Source organism: Acipenser ruthenus, chromosome 1 (assembly GCF_902713425.1).
Source record: "Acipenser ruthenus chromosome 1, fAciRut3.2 maternal haplotype, whole genome shotgun sequence".
Lineage (NCBI taxonomy): Eukaryota > Metazoa > Chordata > Actinopteri > Acipenseriformes > Acipenseridae > Acipenser > Acipenser ruthenus.
This window is the reverse complement of record NC_081189.1, coordinates 63,411,857-63,430,124: the sequence shown is the minus strand read 5'-3', so window position 1 is coordinate 63,430,124 and position 18,268 is coordinate 63,411,857. Positions and strand designations below refer to the sequence as shown.

The 18,268-nt window shown below is 39.2% G+C and overlaps 1 protein-coding gene across 6 annotated transcripts in view; it reads right to left on the bottom strand.

Annotated features, from left to right (window-relative positions):
* Positions 1-2,816: 2,816 nt before the first annotated feature.
* Positions 2,817-18,268, bottom strand: part of LOC117421245 (interferon regulatory factor 2-like) — a 45,924-nt gene continuing 30,472 nt past the window's right edge. For 4 of the 6 annotated variants that reach the window (XM_034035387.3, XM_034035388.3, XM_034035383.3 and 1 more), the window contains 3 exons: positions 8,105-8,260; positions 5,832-5,875; positions 2,817-4,040 (listed from right to left, as the gene is read on the bottom strand). In XM_034035387.3, coding sequence (XP_033891278.1) covers positions 3,729-4,040; positions 5,832-5,875; positions 8,105-8,260 — 512 coding nt within the window. In that variant the 3' untranslated portion in view covers positions 2,817-3,728. Of the gene's footprint in view, positions 4,041-5,831; positions 5,876-8,104; positions 8,261-10,923; positions 15,308-18,268 lie in introns of those variants that run through there. The other 2 variants (XM_034035384.3, XM_034035389.3) reach the window with 2 other exon arrangements.

The following is an 18,268-nucleotide window of genomic DNA, read 5'->3' as shown; positions in this document are numbered from 1 at the left end:
GCCCAGGTATAGCTCATCAAGCTGTTTTGGAGAGGACCTTTGACTCTCAGAGAGGGACCTCAGCAAATAGGACTAGCAGGCTACCAGAATGCTGCTATAATTGCTTAGCCGTGCAGTGAATGCACTGGATGCATAGGCACGCTTGAGGATCACCTCCAAGACCGGGCGCTGCTTGTTGGGGCAGGTAGTGTCCTTGGACAGGAGCGCTAAATTAGGCGCCTGGACCAAGGTGGCAATTAAAGCCGCCAGTGGTGGAAAATGGGCCAGGCCCAGCTCATGCACATTATATCGGGCAACCATCGACTAGGAAACAGCAGGCGCTGTAGCTGGCTGAACCCAGGAGGATCTCAAACAGAAAATCTGGGTGAACTGGGAGGGATACAGGAGAAGTGGTAGGCTTGTCGTCAAAAATCGACTGCCTTGTTTCGCCTTCTGTAGGCCAGGGCACTTGCAAGGTTGCAGTGGCCCTTTTTATCAGTGATAGAAGCTCTGCCAACAGGGACAGCTTAACTGCAGGGGGTGCTGTCAGATTCCACATCCTCCAATGGGAACTGTTCGCCCACCTCCCCAGAGGCGACGATGGACAGTGTCCTTCTGTGGCCAATCTGCTCTTCTAGCCCTTTGGGGCCCCAAGGAGACGGGCGGCTCCGAACGTTCACACAGTAATTCTGCAAGAACCATTCCTTGGAGGGAAACAGCTTCCCAGAGCTTATTTTTTTATTTAGAGTGACCAATTATTATTTTTATTTATTTTCCCCCAATTTAGAATGTCCAAGTATGTTTTTTTTCTCCTCACACACAGCACACTGAGGGCATGTGAGCATCCTCCGATCTCACAAGCCTAAAGCCAGAATCACTTTTACGCCAGAGGTGGGCGGGCTACCGATCCCAGAGAACAGAGATCAGCCCTGCTTTTTATCCACTCTGAATGTGCTCGGTGCCTGGCCAGTAGGGTTCACTGTTGCGTGATGAGGAGAAGCAATCCCTGCCGGAGTCCCATCCCCCACCCAAGGAGCGTCAAAGCCAATGTGACATCCCCTTAGGAGTCCCCAGCACAGTTCTGCCTCTTTGCACAGCTCAGACACAAACTGGTGCTGTCCAAGCTGTATGACTCATCCTGCGCTCCTTCAATATATGTATTAAACATCTCAAAGCATTGGTAGACCGAGAGCTGCAGAAACTTATGGATATATAGTAAGTTATACCAAGAACTACCGGAGCTGTCATTTTGACCGTCATAGTAAAAACAGTGAGATTGATCACATAATTTATTTTGAACAGTTACAACAGGAGACTTTTTCAGACGTGATTTATTTATCAATAACTGTAAAAAGACTTATTGTCTAGCGAAAATGAATAGACCAACACAATGTAGGACTGCACAGCAAGTTTTGCAGTACTTTCAGGAGTTATCAGTAGATGAATCTGGACACAAAAATGTGCCAGACCAAGACAGTGATGATACATACTCTAATCACAGTGAGGTTCGTGATAGTGAAAGTGATAACAAAGCTGCAGAAATTTTGGGACAGAGACAAGCACAAACACAAGCTGTAGAAAGTGCATGGCAACTGCACTGCACATGTACAGAAGTGGCATGTCTGTGTTGATTGAATAAAGGTAATAGTGTAGCAAACCAGCTATTGCATGACTGGAGATGGAAATTACCATTGAATAGCCAACAGAGTCGAACTCAGGCACAAAATAAGAGATGGGTAAACAGAAAAAAACTGGATAAAATAAAACAGTCAAAGAGTAATTCTCTACAGTGTTGTAAGCTCCCGCTGCAGCTGAGCTGCTAAAACATTTTAAACAATGCAACCAATCATAACCCCTTCTAACACCATCCCCAAGTCTCGTGCGGTAACAGGTGTCCCTCATGTGAACCAAGCAGGTACACAAGCAAAACTGTGTCACAAACATAATCCTGAAGGCAAACAGAACGGGTAGGTGACCTCAGTACTGGTTCGGTACGGGTCCACCGGTTCGCAGCCACTGCGGGTAGCACTGTACAGGTATGCTCACCTGTACAAGCCACTGGCAAAACAACTCAGTCAGTACTCACACGAGACTGAGGGAAGCCTGCTTGTCAGATGGTACTAACAGCCTTTGTAATAGTGATGCTAAAAGCCAAAACGGCAGCAAGATACTGTGGATTGGGATTGCAATCAATCAACACCCAAAGCGTGTATCTTAGTCCTGCGCAGAGCTGCTGAGCCCAGCAGCTGCTCTCACTGTACATGTGCAAAGCACCACATTGCAGACTGGCCTGCACGTAGTCTCTCTAAAAAAAAAATATACTAGAGAAATACTTCGCTATAAAAAACAGTAATATCACAATTATAGTAATTTAATATAAAATGTCTTGTTATAAAAATGAGAAATAAATAACTCCAGCCGGAGCTATGCAGCCGACTTATGTTTCTGGACCCCTGGGAAGGAGCGACTCTAGCCGCTGGCTCCTAAATCCTGTCCTTGACTCAACACACATCCCACACACCTTTGTTTCTGTTCAGAATCATTATATATAAATACAGTACATATAAAAATCCCTACTATTCAAGCTAATTGGAGCCAGGGGTATTCAGAAAATCAGTTATACTGTAAAATTATTAATATGATATTCCCAATTAAGAAACCTCTAAAATACAATAATACTTTGCTGTACAGTAAATAGTCGTGGGCAATGGGGCAGAGGAGACCTCACACAACATGACAGTTTATCAGGGATATGTTTAGATAAGTGTAGATAATCAAGGTTATCAAATTGAATTTGTTGAAAAATGTGATCCCAAATAATAAAACATAATCTTGAATAAGCTTTGCATATTTATTGATCCACAGGATTAATAGCCACATACGTGTTTCTTATTAGAGGCAATTTTGTACATTATATGAAATGTGCCATGAAATCACAATCAAATGTTGGTAATTAAGAAAAAACAAATCATAAAATTACATAGATTTTTGGTAGAAAAGATAAAACATCTACTTATTTAGAATTCACCCTGAATAAAATACCCCCATATATATATATATATATATATATATATATATATATATATATATATATATATATATATATATAAAATACAAAAGCTTGCCTTAGGAAAAGATTAAAACATTTCTGTGCTGCATTAAATCACTTCATCATGATCCTGTTGTACCTCCTTACATGAGCAAAAGACAAAGGCTAGCCAAAGCAGTTCTCAACTGATTACAGGGCAATCTTCTTCGCCACAGCAATGATCAGCTCTAAAAACCTGAAAGGCGTGTTTGGTGTCAGTGTATGACACATCTGGAAGATACTCTATGATACAGTGCTTTCAATAAGGTGCAGAAGCAAGTTTCAATTAAGCTTATATTGCACTATGTACATATTCATAATAAAAAAAACAACCTTTTTTTTTAATATGCCAGCAATTCCCAGTTCTAAGACCACCCCCAATAACAATACATGTCATGTGACTCCTCTAACTTTCTGATTCTTTTTGGTCCTCTTGGTATCAGAACTTTTCCTTCTCCCGCCTGATTGTAACGCGTATCATGTTAAGGGAAGAGTATCTAGTGGCACTCCCATGACATAGTGAGCTGTCCTGAGCTCGGAGATGGGAGTCTGTTTGCTAGTGCCTGATAAGAGTTTCTTGTCATTCACTGCCCCGTGGTGGCACTGCCTGGGTGAGTGTAGTCAGGAGTTGTGTCTCTCCTATAAAAAAAAGACGACAGGCTTAGCAGGTTTTCACTCCAGACTTGGAGACGTCCGATGTCTTCATGATTACGCTGGCACGTGTCTCGTGGCCCACCCTTGTGACCGTGGAGTTGTGTGCGGGAGGTGGGGGGAAGGAAGCTGGAAGGTTTGCCCATGGTGGGGTGCTTTGGTATGCAATCAGGGGGGACTCCTCTCTGTTGCTGGTGACTCTGAAGTTAGTTTTGCCTGACGTTACAAAGGTGGCCATGCTTGGCAGCTGGCACGTGTTATTCCCTGTGCTGTTGTAGAACAGCTTCCCATCCTCGCTTCTCGCCTGCCAGAGCGAAACCCCCTGTTGAATATAAAAAAGTCACTGTAGTAAAAAGCAGGCTTTTCTATGGGAGAGACTCATTTATTTTGTATGGTTTCTATGAGAACCACCGGTTTCAGAGTGATCAGCCCAGGGACTTCACACATAGGAAAACGTCCTCATGAATACAATCCCTGTCTCACACCCCTTATACATATCTACAACACTTGTAGCACACAATTAGTATACTCGGTATAATATACCTTTATTCATCATTTTAAACATTCAATCAGTTAATCGTTTCTTTAGTAGTTTTAATGTGACTATTTAATGTGTAGTAACTATAATATAGACCTACAGCACTGGCATCTGTGGTTTTAATTATAAATCCATGCTGAAAATTCCAGCCATTGGATAACCAGCAAGTATGTAAAAGGTGAGCAGGTTTACAGCAATTTGATTCAATTAGGAGTGTTGACATATTCATTGGTTTTAGATGTTTACAGTAAAAGGTCTTGTGGTGACTAGCATTAAAGGCAGCTAAGACTGTGATGCAAGTCACCTTACAGGGGGCGCCATCTTGGTGAAGGAAAGGCAAGGTGAGTACACAGATCTCGGTCACTCTAGTCATGTGAGATTAAGAATACTTGTCCCTACAGGATTGGTGTTCCACTGACTACAGGGGCGGGGCTGAGTATACATGAGGCAGGCTTGCCTTAGTCAAGGTTGGTTTTTTGAAACATGAGGAGGAGACGTGTGGGAGGAAGGTACAAATCTCTGTTTAATTACAAGTGTTTGTATGTTTCAGAATAACCCTGGGGGAGTTTAAAAACAGAAAAAGGACTGTCTGGTAAATTACTCTTTTCCTGGAGGATGACATTCATACAGATTTATTCCAGGATCACTGTATAGGTGTTCTTTATTATTTTGTAAACAATTAATAAAACCTCATTGTTTACTTACTTCCAAATCACGCTTGCTGGACTGTTTATTCAATTTGTTTCCACAGCACTACACTGCATCCTGTCACATACTGTAACAGAAAACCAGCTCAACCCGCATAACCAGTTGAAAACCAGCAAACGTCCAGCTCTGACCAGAACAGATCAGTGCTGCTCCTTACATACTGTACCACATTATACAATGTAATGCCAAACTAAAATAGGAGTACCCAAATGTAACAACTGCTATTTTCTCCTGAAAGCTGGGTTACTATAGCTGTATGAGGCCTCTGCTGTGTGTTTACTGGCTGTTCAACCAACGAAATCAGGGATGAACAGTTCAGGTGACAAGCTGCAGATGCAATATTCTGCTTTCACATCTTGCAAATTGATTGTATTTTAGATACATACTCTAAGAAGGCAAAATACACTCCAGGGGATAATTGTCTGCAGTAGAATGTAAACTTTTAAATTGTGAGGTACTGCTGTACAGCTGGATAGGACTGACCGGGTCAGCTGCCCTGTATTCAACTTGGAAATTTGATAGAGCCAGCATATTAATATAGTGTAACCTGTGCTAAGTTGACAGAACCAAATAAGATATTTTGAACAACTACCTGAAATATGATCCCCAAAAAGCCTTCAATAACAAACATCAATCACTCTATATTTGTGACTTTTTGCAAATGTACCAAGTTTTCAAGCTTTGTGTGGAAACTGCCGATTCATTCTACATGAAAAAAGTCAAAACACTGTCCTAAGGTTTAAAAATATGTTTGCTCTTTACTTTTTATTATAATAATAATAATAATAATAATAATAATAATAATAATAATAATAATAATAATAGGTTAAGTTTAAATGGGTACAAAAAACCAGTCAGAATTCTCACCTTTGTGTCGTCATCGCTCTGTACACTGTCTGTTTCGCTTTCTGCTGGAAAAACAAAAGTGAAAAGCAGAGAATGAAACTGCTGGCATTCTTAAGCTGCCTGTTATACATCACATCACAACTCCTGTGTAAAATCAGGGAGGCTGTAAAAAAGCATGGAGTATTCTCCTTTTATGAAACAAGGAAGGAACACTGCATATCGGATATATTTGTATGGACGGTATATTTTGGTTGGATATTTGCTTCAGATTCATTCTATAATAAATATTAACAGTAAACTGATCTATTATAGGCAAATTCTGACATTCAGAAACTGTTCTGTTGAGTTGGTTAACTTATAATTTTCAAATCATTTTGTTGTGATGTCTGTATTGTTATAGTCATTATGTTGCAGCAATTTACCTTGGGAAGTCTTTCCAAAAATGCTCTATATACTTTAAATGCTGTTGCTATGAGATAATATTTAGCTATTTTGTGTATTATTTTTGTTTTTAATTCAGTGTATATAATGTAGAAGTGCCTTCTGAACTGTGTTCTCCAGTAAATACTACAATTCACAGCATTCATTTCTTGCAAAAAGAAAACATTTTTGTAGACTATAATACACTGTAGTTCTTTCCTACAACCTGGGTATACTACAGTTTTAGCAACACTTACTGTGGTTAGTATGGTAGAATACTACACTAAATATTACAATTTGTAATTTAATGCATTTTTAGCAAATACAGAATTTAAATACAGAGACAATCGTAAATATACAACAGGTGACTACAATCTTCTTGAAAGTACACTTCTAAATCCTAAAATAAACAACATGCCATAGTAAATCCTTTAGTCACCTTGAAGTAAGTCATAGGATAGTATAACCTCAACATTAAAAAATGCCATAATAAATACTGGAAAGTATTATAATCACACTGAGGTATGGCTAGCAGAGAATGATTAAGTCTGAAGTTTATTTGCTAACTAATTTGCATACCTAAATTACATGTTCTGTGAATCCACAATTTTACAATGTACTTTAAGTGATACAAATAATCACAATAATGGTAACTTTGCCAATAGCAACTTTCTAAATAAAGTGTTAGAACACAGTAACATAGAATAACGCCACAGCCCAAATGACTGGAACGGAGTTTACATGTTTGATATGTGTTTATACAAAAAAAAAAAGCTTAGAATATTTAGCTGTAAGATCTGAGGAATCAAATTCCAGTAGGGCATCCTATTGGTTTGTGACAGTTACTGCAGTAAAATATCCTTTATAGAAACTACTGTAAATATTCACAAGTGTCCATTATACTGCATACAACTTCAAAGTAAGTTACTGTGTATATTTTGTTATGGGTGGGCCTCCTGTAGGTTGTATATTAACTTGCACACATAAATGATAGCTGAAGTAAGTGCAAAGTAAGATAATCTTTATCGCAATAACAACTGCTTGACCTTGCCCACTTGGAAACAAATCCCCAATCAGCTATTACCTACTGCTGAGATTGAGATTGAGATTCAATGTGCTTTCAAACTAACTTCTAAAGCAACTGTAAATTATAAATGTATAAATTACAAATTTGCATAACGTTATTTGTGTCGTTGGATGGCTTACCCATTGATTATTGGCAACTTTATCAAGTGTAGTTTTCATTAAAGCTTATTTCATTGCTTATTGTTGCTTCCAAGTGTAATGTATTTAAGCATTTCAGTTTAATTTTAAAATGCTTTTGGTGGATATGTATGTATTGGTCCGGAGACTTTACACACTGGGGGGGGGGGGGGGGGAATTAACTACTCCTACAGCCAGAGGTAGTTATGAATATCTTGAGAAGTAATTAAACAAAGCCATTTCTAAGTACTGTGTCTGAAGTATAGAGCAGTAAAAGCACAGCAAACTAGAATCTGTATCACACACATCTGTTCCTAAACCTCCGCTCCACGTTAGTTTTTTTGTGGATGCTTTCCTGTGCTCTGAACCAGGGCTGAAAGTGGTGACAGAATCACAGAATTTATTATGAGGGAGAGGGTGTGAAGTCTCGCTAAACAGTTCCAAATCATAAAGAAATAACTGAAAAGTACACTCACTTTCAGTGGATTGTTTTCTGTTACAGTGTTTGTACACCAGCACATATCAAATGTGAATTATTTATTTGCCGCACTGCAAATTCTGGACTAGTTCCCAATTGCCGATTGTGCATTAACTAGTTGAGAAGTGAATACCGAATTACAATGTTGTGATTACATGGGTGCTGTTTGTGAGAATGGGATCAGTGCACTCACCTCCATATGAAGACACAGGTGATATCTGGAGTGGATAGCCGTGGCTTGAGCTGACGGACTGGTCTTCACTTTCCGTCGTCACCTCGATCACCTGACACACGTCGGGGGGGTTGCTGATGATTATCGGTTCTTCATATAGTGATGAACGCCCATGTTCTTCAAAATAATGTATTATTATTATTAATTATGATTATTATTATTATTATTATTATTATTATTATTATTATTATTATTATTATTATTATTATTTTTATTATTTAATTACTTGGCAGACGCTTTTATCCAAAGCAACTTAAAATATAACAATATATAAGTTACAGGCAATAAAAATACAAAACCAAACACATATATGCAATATATATATATACAACGTAAATATAAATAAAGGAAAATACAACGAGATATATAAACAGAAATATAGAAATAGAAATTTACAAATAAAGGTTGAATAACTGTGGAAAGCAGTAAAAGACTGAACAGTCCTGAGCTTAACTGGTTGCCTCACAAAAAAAAAGAAAGCTTAAAGGGGCATGCTCATTATTATCTTTAACTCTTTCAGCAATAAGTCATTTTGCAGAAAGACTGTACTAGTGTAACGGGTAGTGTTATGTGATGCACGCCGTTTGGACTCTGTCCCCTGTTGGTAAGATGAGGGTAGCTTTATAACCGTGAATGCAGACAGGCCAGGTTCATCTGCATAGTGGTTAAGATGCTCGCTAAGTCGCCGGTTTGCACCCAGTCTCCACCCTGTTACATTAGGACAACTAACTGAAAAGTTAAATTAACTAGTTTTTGCTGAAAATAAATTATATATTAATATATTAAATTAAATATACAGACAACCTTCACACAGACCTTGACCTGCTTTTATACACCTGTCTGCCTAACTACAGGCAGGTGTCCATCATTCTATTAGAGCCTGGCTCTAATTACAAACCCTAAGGTATTCTAGGTGATGTAGCTGTATCACACCCCTGGACTACATTTTTCCTCTCTCCTCCCCCTACTCTGCCACTAATATATATATATATATATATATACACAGTACTGTGCAAAAGTTTTAGGCAGGTGTGAAAAAATGCTGTAAAGTAAGAATGCTTTCAAAAATAGACATGTTAATAGATTATATTTATCAATTAACTAAATGCAAAGTGAGTGAACAGAAGAAAAATCTAAATCAAATCCATATTTGGTGTGACCACCCTTTGCCTTCAAAACAGCATCAATTCTTCTAGGTACACTTGCACAAAGTCAGGGATTTTGTAGGCATATAGTCAGGTGTATGATTAAACAATTATACCAAACAGGTACTAATGATCATCAATTCAATATGTAGGTTGAAACACAATCATTAACTGAAACAGAAGCAGCTGTGTAGGAGGAATAAAACTGGGTGAGGAACAGCCAAACTCAGCTAACAAGGTGAGGTTGCTGAAGACAGTTTACTGTCAAAAGTCATACACCATGGCAAGACTGAGCACAGCAACAAGACACAAGGTAGTTATAATGCATCAGCAAGGTCTCTCCCAGGCAGAAATTTCAAGGCAGACAGGGGTTTCCAGATGTGCTGTCCAAGCTCTTTTGAAGAAGCACAAAGAAACAGGCAACGTTGAGGACCGTAGACGCAGTGGTCGGCCAAGGAAACTTACTGCAGCAGATGAAAGACACATCATGCTTACTTCCCTTCGCAATCGAAAGATGTCCAGCAGTGCCATCAGCTCAGAATTGGCAGAAAACAGTGGGACCCTGGTACACCCATCTACTGTCCGGAGAAGTCTGGTCAGAAGTGGCCTTCATGGAAGACTTGCGGCCAAAAAGCCATACCTCCGACGTGGAAACAAGGCCAAGCGACTCAACTATGCACGAAAACACAGGAACTGGGGTGCAGAAAAATGGCAGCAGGTGCTCTGGACTGATGAGTCAAAATCTGAAATATATGGCTGTAGCAGAAGGCAGTTTGTTCGCCAAAGGGCTGGAGAGCGGTACACGAATGAGTGTCTGCAGGCAACAGTGAAGCATGGTGGAGGTTCCTTGCAAGTTTGGGGCTGCATTTCTGCAAATGGAGTTGGGGATTTGGTCAGAATTAATGGTCTCCTCAATGCTGAGAAGTACAGGCAGATACTTATCCATCATGCAATACCATCAGGGAGGCATCTGATTGGCCCCAAATTTATTCTGCAGCATGACAACGACCCCAGACATACAGCGAAAGTCATTAAGAACTATCTTCAGCGTAAAGAACAACAAGGAGTCCTGGAAGTGATGGTATGGCCCCCACAGAGCCCTGATCTCAACATCATCGAGTCTGTCTGGGATTACATGAAGAGAGAGAAGCAACTGAGGCTGCCTAAATCCACAGAAGAACTGTGGTTAGTTCTCCAAGATGTTTGGGCCAACCTACCTGCCGAGTTCCTTCAAAAACTGTGTGCAAGTGTACCTAGAGGAATTGATGCTGTTTTGAAGGCAAAGGGTGGTCACACCAAATATTGATTTGATGTAGATTTGTCTTCTGTTCACTCACTTTGCATTTTGTTAATTGATAAATATAAACTATTAACATGTCTATTTTTGAAAGCATTCTTACTTTACAGCATTTTTTCACACCTGCCTAAAACTTTTGCACAGTACTGTATATATATATATATATATATATATATATATATATATATATATATATATATATATATATATATATATATATATATATATATGTATATATATATATATATATATATGTATATATATATATATATATATGTATATATATATATATATATATATATATATATATATATATATATATATATATATTAGTGTATACAGGTAAGAAGAGTTAAAACAAATAGCAATACTAAATAACTGTAGTTTCTTAGATAACATTCACTACGTTTACATGGCATGAAGTAATCGGATTTCTCTGTAGTCGGATTCCACAGAATCGGATTTCACAATCGGAATACAGAGTTTACATGGCAATTGGATAAGCCAATGCGATAGTTATCTCGGTATACATGGCATTGATGTAATCGGACTTCCCTACTTATAAATTGACAAATTTAGAGATGAGTCATCTTGTTGTTATATTTGTTTACATACATAAAATCATTTATTAAAAAAATAAATAAATAAATAAAGGATTTTCTTGATTCATTTTGTTACCTGACAGGGGTTAATTGCTACCGATGGCATTTCTAGAACCTGCAGGCGCAGAGCCACCACAGATAAGCCTCCGAGGCGACAGCTATTCTCCTCTCTATTTTATTTCAGAACTTCTTTCCAGTCAGGATGCAGATCAATTACACATTTCTCCTAATGTCCATCTCAACATTTATGATGTTGATGCAATTAAATATGCTCATGCTTTTCCATTGTCAGCGTTTAGCTCTAAAGCAAGATAGACAGTGCAATACTGATGATTACATCCCCATTTTTGTTACAGTGAGCCCAGTCATACTGTATGGGTCAAAGAAAGAGGTAGGGATTGGTGGTACATAACTGTACTTACGAAATTTACAGATGCAGATTGGAGAGAGAATTTCCGTATGACACAAGTGTCATTTGAAAAGCTCTGCGAAATGGTAAAGCCATTTATGAGCCTGAAGGATATACACATGTGTGTCAGATACCCCCTCCCATTTAATTTGTCCATTTCGCAGATATCGTCACTCCAGTAGTAAGCTGCTTCCTTCTGACGAGACATCATGCTCAACCCAAACACACACAACCACTCATGCGAGGACTGCTGTCTGATTTTTAGTACACGTGCGCACTGCCGAAATAATATTGTAACGGTTACAAGGCAGCAAGATCGGATTTGAAAAGGATTTGAGTTGGGTAACCCACATCCGCAAATCCGATTACCTGGAATGGGATTACGGAGAGAAATCCAATTCCCAAATCTGACTGCACAGTTTACTTGGCAGGATTTCGAATCTGATTGCTCTATAATCGGATTTGAACAGGATTTGAAGTGCCATGTAAACACACTGATTGATAGGTTGTTATTGTGCATATATATGATTTTATATATTCACAATTGGAGTCCTTTCTTATCTATAGTGGTTGTTTTTCTTCAGTAAATGTGAAAAATCTGTTTGTTCCTCTTCCAAAATCCTGGTGATGTCATGTACAGTGCACCCAAGAGGCAAGTAATTATATTATGCTCAATAAATAAGGTTAAAAATTAACTGGAGACATAACAAATTATGGATGTTAGCATGATTCTTGTACTACAACGCACAGCTTACAGCATTACTGGAGGACATCAATATGACAAGTCAAATATTATTCCCCTGTACAAATAGCTTTTATAAGAGAGGGATTGTTCAGAATTCTCTAATAGTGAAATGAAGTGGGAAAATGCCTGCATTCTGATTCATAACCTAACAGTAACTCATTTCAAGTGTGTACAGTATACAGAAAATGTGAATTCAAAATAACAGCCATCATATAAAAGCAAAGTGACGCACCAGTCTTTAAAACTCATTCAACCCACATTGTTGGTTGGCTTTGAAGCTTCCTATTTGGTCATTCATTACTTAATGATAGTGACTATTTAATCAGTCCCTTCTGAGCTACCATGTGTAAAACCATTAGAGTATGTAATCTACCCCAGGCTTCAAGGTCATACATTTTGAAAAAGTACCAGTACTTTATATAAAGATCTTACAGACAGGATTCCTCTCGGGTTAAATCTATACTGTAGGTCCAGAGTTTCAGAAGAGAGACTTTTGGAAGTGTAGGTTCACTTCATCTGGACTTGAGCTGAGTTCTGTTCAAGTGTGTTTAAATTTTAAATCTGCTCCATCAAGTTAAACTAGAGAATAAACAGAACATGGGACTTGGTTCTATTAGGCAAACCATCACAAGGTGCTTTCTGTTTTGTATTGTGACCACAACAAGGTATGGGGGGAAAAAAAACTTAGCAGTCTTATTATACAGTTGCAGGACCTCAAACCAGGACTCCTAGCTTTTGCATTGTAATTAAATTGATCATAACACAGAGAGGTTACAGAAACAATACTTTACAGGGACACTAAACCTATTCCTATGCAATATGAATCTCTCTTCTGTTTTTAGCTTAACCCCATGTCTACCACATTTGCAGTAAACATGGGAGCAGTCAAATACATTGGTATTTGACTGCTCTTCTGTCCGTCACTAACTCTCTACTCTCTGCCTGTGCCGCCTCCGTCTCCTCTGTCCTAATTCTCCTCGACCTTTCTGCTGCCTTTGACACAGTCGACCACCCTATTCTCCTGTCCTCCCTCGCTGACCTGGGACTCTCCAGCACTGCTCTTGCCTGGTTCTCCTCCTACCTCTCTGATCACACGTACCGGGTGTCCTGGCATGGCTCACCCTTGCTCTCTTTTGACAGGTGTTCCCCAAGGCTCAATCCTGGGACCCTTCCTGTTTTCTCTCTTCACCTGCTCCCTGGTTCCCCTCATCTACTCCCATGCCTTCTCGTATCATTTCTATGCTGATGATGCCCAGATCTTCCTCTCCTTTCCCCCCCTCTGACAGACATTTCCTCCTGTAGCTCAACCTGCCTCTCGGCCATCTCCTCCTAGATGCACTTGCATCATCTTAAACTCAACCTCTCCAAATCAGACCTCCTTTTTTCCCCCCTCTTCTTCCCCCACCGCTGATTTCTCTATCTCTATTCCTCTTGAATCTACCACCCTCTCTCTCTCCTCATCCACCAAGAGCCTTGGTGTTACCCTCTACCCCTCCCTCTCCTCCTCTCAGCACATCTCTGGCATGCTCCTGTCTCTTCTTCCTCAGCAACATATGCAGAATTCGCACCTTCCTCACCGACTACTTCACACAGCTCCTAATTCAGGCCCTGATACTGCCTGCCTTGATTACTGCAACTCCCTCCTGGCCGGCCTCCCTGCCTCTGCTATCCGTCCGCTCCAGCTCATCCAAAACTCTGCTGCTCGCCTTGTTTACCCCTTCCTCATTTCTCCCACGCTACACCGCTGCTCCACTCCCTCCATTGGCTCCCTATCTCTACTCAAATCCAATTCAAAACTCTTGTACTCGCCTATCGCTGTCTCAACCTTTCTGCTCCCTCCTATCTCCAGATTATTATTTCTCCCTACACCCCCTCTTGCTCCTGCTTCTCCACCATTGTCAGATTAGCTGTACCCCACTCTGCTCCCCAGCTTCCAGAGCCCGCTCCTTCTCCACCCTTGCCCCTCAGTGGTGGAATGACCTACCCATGGATATCAGGACTGCTCAGTCCCTGACCACCTTCCGGCGCTTCCTCAAGACACACCTGTTCAGACAGCATCTGTAAACCTCACAACTCTCCACTATATTGGACTATATGGCACCCAATTGTACCAGTACTTGCATCAGCTTGTACTTGCATTGAACTGCTCCATACCTTGCCGTATTCTACTACTGCTCTTAATTATAACTACAGTATCCACCACGTACAGTGTACAGGGTTATTTTGGGCAGCCATTTATATTGGACAGCATTTGCTGTTTACCATTCCCATTGATTTAAATAACAAAGGCATTATTTATACCATGTTAAGCATGCCAGCTGTTTAGCAAACTCAGCTGTTTGAATCTCATTATGTGCCATTCACATAGATTTAAATAACAAACACACAGCTTATTACTGTAGTAATCGCTTTTACTAATCCACCAATCAACTGTTTTCCCCTTGTTACCTTGCCATTCACATAGATTTCAACAAAAAGAGCAGCACTTTACTGTAGTAAAAGCTTGACAGATAACACTGTAACACATTTTTTTTTTTTTGGTTCCTGGGTAGTAAGTGTTATTTCCTAATTGCTTATGCCTCAAAAGTATAGAAAATGGCTATTATTCCCCACAAACTTTGCTTTTGTGACCAGGACAGTGATATTTTGAAATTTACCTATTTTCTAGAACATTCCAGATAGATTCAGTGCTGAGTAAACTTGGAGTAACTTCTAGAACTTTCTAGTAATATAAATAGTAGTATAAATACAGGGGCCTTAAGCCCACCAGTTCAGTTTAGTTCCAGCTGCCTAAGTGGATACATATCTGCATTTTTCTGAGATGGCATCAAGAGGCTGCAATGGTGGCATTCCTATGGGTCTCCAAGGCGGTTTTACCAAGTTTCCCTGCTATCTTTGCCTTTGGGACAGCAGGGACACCAAGGCGCACTACCACAGGCGGGACTGGCCACAGCGGACCGAGTTCTCTGTGGGGAGGAACAACGTCAAATGGTGCAAATACAGTTTATTGTGCAAACAAGGTGAAGGTGAGCCGTCTAAATAATAACAAACAGTATTTTTAGACAGACCAAGAAACAAACAAAACACTCACGGTAACAACACAGGTTTCTCCTTCTGGTTCACATTAACCATTACAAAGGAACAGATCACCTCGTTCCATCCCCTTTTGTACCGTCTATCATGAACCCTTAGTTAACGCGTGCAACAGCTCCTCCAATCCGCGGCTGCCACATCGTTTCCCTTCCGGGTCGATGATTTAGTGTACCGGAGCTCCGCCCCCTTTCGGGATGACCAACTTCAGCCTAACCCTGGGAATTCATTGTCTGGCCATCCCGTCCAGGGCATTCTGTTCCCTTTACACAGCGCCCTCACAGGTCGGGAGTGAGATATATCACCAAGAATCATTTTGTCTCTGTCACAGTGTCTTAATAAAGATTTTTAACTGCATACACGCTTGTTTGTTTTGATTTCTGTACTGGTGATTGGGGGACATTTTGAATGTCAGATTATTGTGTGGGAGTTTATACCATCCATCGCTTACTGTGGGTGAAACACGTTAACACAAACACGCATGTTCTAAGTGGCAGCAACTGTATTTCCTTATCTTGTACTTGATTTTACTCTCATAGGTATCCGTATTCATGTTTTTTGTAATTGCTCTTATTTGAAATCGTTCTTATCCATTTAGTATACTTATTACAAGCTCTTAATAAGCTTTACTTGTATAAGCAAATATTTTTTACTATAAGTTAACTGCTCTTAGTCGAATTCGCTCTTAAATGTAATTACTTACTGTATTCTTTATTTTGTTCTTATTTGAAATTGATCTTATTTGTACTTTATAACTGCTCTTATCTGTAATGTAATATTTTGTAATGCAATGCTTTGTATTGTGATATTTTGTAACAACTGTAAGTCGCCCTGGATAAGGGCGTCTGCTAAGAAATAAATAATAATATTTCTGTTCCTTATACAGTAATCCCTCGTTAAACTGGACATGTCTGGAGACAGACAGGTTTTCCGAAATAACAAAGTTTCTGGTTTAAAAAAAAATCATACATACATTTATAGTGCTCAATTTAAAAAAACAAAAAAAAATAATCATTGTGCTGAAATAACATGAATGTGTTCTCTGTACACATTACATTAAGTACAAATATAAATCTGTACAGTAGGCCTATACAGTGTACAGTACAGTAGTAAAATCAAATAAATACCTAGTGCACTGGTAACACAATATAAATTGTGCTGCTCATTGTACACATTACTGTACAATGCAAAAATAATAAAATATTATTTTAAATTGAAATGTAATGATTTTAGTGCATTTTCTTTTTTACAATAGTCTACTTAGTACACAATTATTTTCGTCCCATCTTTGGTGTCAGTATAACAGATGTTTTTGTTTATTTTTTTTAGTGTGTCTCTTTGGATCATGCTGTTTACATTCACATTTAATTGGTTATTTGATATTATTATTTATTTCTTAGCAGATGCCCTTATCCAGGGCGACTTACAATTGTTACAAGATATCACATTATTTTTACATACAGGTACCCATTTATACAGTTGGGTTTTTACTGGAGCAATCTAGGTAAAATACCTTGCAGCACTGTTCCCCACCTGGGATTGAACCCACGACCCTCTGGTGAAGAGTCCAGAGCCCTAACCTCTACTCCACACTGCTTGCCCCATGATATGGTACACTTGTGGGATATGCATCCAAAGAAATAATAAAATATAAAGAATCAATAGCAGCCGCAGGTGTTACGATCCCAGGATTAACAACACGCACAAGCCTCTATTAATAATTAATATTATTAATTCTACAAGGTTCACTCTTTGTGGGCTGTGTTTTTGTTATATTGTAGTCAGGAGCTAATTCTCAAGATAACATTCTGTACATAGGAACTGAACAACAAGAAATAAAAAAACATAATTCCCTGTATAGACAAAATTACTTAGTGCACAAACATCACCCTTCCTGTGGTTGCTATGCTGGGGACCCTCAACCTGCTGTCCTAGACAAACCTACATGTATCTCTTAGAGGCAAATACTACAGCTGAGGACCTAATCCTCCTCATTCTTTCATTCTTCAACAGCATTATTTATCCTTAGCAGTAGCAGAAGTATGAACAGCAATTTAAAGCTGAATGTCACACAGAAAAACAATGCAATATATTTAGTTTAATTAACCAACATTAAGCAATAACCATAAGCCTAGTAATTGGGAAAATGACTTATGGTTATTAACAAGATAATTCCCATGGCACAAGCCATGCACAGTCTTAAATCAACGTTCTGATTTTCAATTGATTTTAATGGGTCAGGTACAGTTCATATTATTTGTTTGGCTCAGCAAACCTAATTTTACAAACCATTTTAAAAAACACAAATATAGTTAATGCTAAATCAGAGGCCCCCTTACTTTTGTCTGAAGAGCTGGTCAACAAATAAAGGCACAGAACAAACAGGCAGGTGGGCAGACTCATGGGTTATACATACAAATACAATGCCAGTTTAACTTGACACCATGCCAGCCCAGTGAATTACAACACCAGCCCATTGCCTGCTGGGACTTCACAGTTCTGTGACTGAACTCTCTTCTACTGCTGTTATCTACTCCACACAGACCTTTCATTGTGTCCCAATAAAAACACATATGCACAACACAAAAGTGCACAGTAAACTCTCAGTCTACAACAAACTTTTTGACAGTTTCATAAAACGTTTTAAAAGCGGACTCATTTTAGTCTATTCATAACAAAATCCCTTAAATCTGTTCTTAATGTTTTGGGAATGGGGTTTCTATATGTCTATTGTCTATTTTTTTGTCTCTTAAACACCAGGGTGGTTAATTTTTTAAGAAAAAGCCAACCCTGAATGGTTTCAATATGTTTTGACTGCTTATACTTTGGGCCTTTTA